A 2378-nucleotide genomic window follows, 5' to 3' on the forward strand; every position below is an offset into this window, starting at 1 on the left:
ATCTCGGCTCACAGCAACCTCCGCCTCCTGGGTTCAGGCAATTCTCCTGCCTCAGCCTCCTGAGTAGCTGGGATTACAGGCACGCGCCACCATGCCCAGCTAATTTTTTGTATTTTTTTAGTAGAGATGGGGTTTCACCGTGCTGACCAGGATGGTCTCGATCTCTTGACCTCGTGATCCACCCGCCTCGGCCTCCCAAAGTGCTGGGATTACAGGCTTGAGCCACCACGCCCGGCCTCTTTCTTCTTTCTTTTTTTCTTTCCCTCCCTCCCTCCCTCCCTGCTTCCTTCCTTCCTTTCTTTTTCTTCTTTCCTTTCTTTTTTTCTTTTTGAGACAGTCTTGCTCTGTTGCCCCACTGCAGTGCAGTGGCGCGACGTGATGTTGGCTCACTGTAACCTCCACCTCCTGGGTTCAAGTGATTCTCTTGCCTCAGCCTCCCGAGTAGCTGGAATTACAGGCGTGTGCCACTATGCCTGGCTAATTTTTATATTTTTAGTAGAGACAGGGTTCCACACTGTGTTGTCCAGGCCAGTCTCAAAGGCCTAGCCTCAAATGATCCACACATCTTGGCCTCCCAAAGTGCTGGGATTACAGGCGTGAGTCAATGTGCCCGGCCCTAGCTGCACTTTCAAAGCCACTATGGTGTTTTCTATTGAAGCTATAAACTCTAGGTATCCCCTTGTTGATCCTAATAGGGTATCTGTTGAAGAATAATAATTTCAAAATGATAGGCACTTTTTTTTTGATGAGCAGGGGCTTTTGACCCCAAAGCTTGAACTCTGACTACTGTGAAAATGTATAAAATCATCTGAGAATGACATAGAAGGCATAAAAACTTAAGTTTTATTTTTTTAAAAAAATATTGGCACACAAAGAAGTATTTTTAATGCGTTTTCTGTTGGAAATTACTGGTAAATTACTTCTTTACTTCTAAACCCTTTATAGACCTTTATGCATACATTTTTTTTTTTTTTTGAGATGGAATCTCGCTCTGTCACCCAGGCTGGAGTGCCACAGCCCAATCTCAGCTCACTGCAACTCCACCTCCCGGGTTTAAGCAATTCTCCTACCTCAGCCTCCTGAGTAGCTGGGATTACAGGCATCTGCCACCATGCCCAGCTAATTTTTGTATTTTTAGTAGAGATGGGGTTTCACCATGTTGGCCAGGCTGGTCTCAAACTCCTGACCACAGGTGATCCACTCGCCTTAGCCTCCCAAAGTGCTGGGATTACAGGTGTGAGCTATGGTGCCCCACCAACCATTTAATGTTGGTGTTACTGGTTGGTTTGTTCTTTTTTTTTTCTTTTTTGAGATGGAGTTTCACTCTTTTCACCCAAACTGGAGTGCAACGGCGCTATCTCAGGCCAGGCTGGTCTTAAACTTCTGACCTCAGACGATCTGCCTGCCTTGGCCTCCCAAAGTGCTGGGATTACAGGCATGAGCCACCACTCCTGGCTGCATACATATTACATCTTTTTTGTAAACGGGAATATAGTGATTTGTCATTTTAAAAATTTTAATGTAGAACCCCCAAAATACCTGTTGTGTATTATTATATTGAGTCATTATTATGGTTTCCTTAATGATTTGCTTGAAGAGCTGTCATATATGTACTACATTGTTAAACAATTTTTAGAAGATGTATTGCATATAAGGATGTATGGGGATGGGATGAGAGAGTAGAGGCTTATAACTTTGACAGTCCCTAATCAATTCTGCAAGTAGTGAACCCTGTGGTGGCATTTTGTTTCAGCGCATTTGCAGCCATGAAGTGCCATCTTGCCCAATATGCCTCTATCCACCTACTGCAGCCAAGATAACCCGTTGTGGACACATCTTCTGCTGGGCATGCATCCTGCACTATCTTTCACTGAGTGAGAAGGCCTGGAGTAAATGCCCTATCTGTTACAGTTCTGTGCATAAGAAGGATCTCAAGAGGTGAGATTGAGACATTTACTAGATTCGATCCCAGTCTGTTCACTCTTTGCCCTGCTACATATAAGTGTCCATGTTTCAGCGTTGTTGCCACAGAGTCACGTCAATATGTTGTTGGTGATACCATTACGATGCAGCTGATGAAGAGGGAGAAAGGGGTGTTGGTGGCTTTGCCCAAATCCAAATGGATGAATGTAGACCATCCCATTCATCTAGGAGGTGAGTTCTTTAAATTTTGGGGCAAATAATCCTGGGTACATCCTTTAAGGTGATTGAATGTATCTAAGTGTCAGAAAGTTAAGTCTTTGGGCAAGGCTTAAGCCCAAGGCTTAAACCCAAGCATTCTGGTAGGTTAGGATGGAGTTTGTAGAGGGTAGATTAACTCTCGGTTTCAGAGTTTTGTATGTATTGTTTAATGTATACATCTTTTTTTTTTTTTTTTT

General features: G+C 43.7%; 1 protein-coding gene across 1 annotated transcript in view; it reads left to right on the plus strand.

Moving 5' to 3' along the window:
- The window catches only part of RNF10 (ring finger protein 10), a 50806-nt gene that overhangs the window by 29006 nt on the left and 19422 nt on the right, over nt 1–2378 (plus strand). Inside the window, exons 4-5 of the mRNA XM_037731949.1 lie at nt 1703–1938; nt 2018–2154. Of these exons, the coding sequence (XP_037587877.1) occupies nt 1703–1938; nt 2018–2154 (373 nt within the window). The remainder of the gene's footprint in view (nt 1–1702; nt 1939–2017; nt 2155–2378) is intronic.

Source organism: Cebus imitator, unplaced genomic scaffold, assembly GCF_001604975.1.
Source record: "Cebus imitator isolate Cc_AM_T3 unplaced genomic scaffold, Cebus_imitator-1.0 Scaffold434, whole genome shotgun sequence".
Taxonomy (NCBI): Eukaryota; Metazoa; Chordata; class Mammalia; order Primates; family Cebidae; genus Cebus; species Cebus imitator.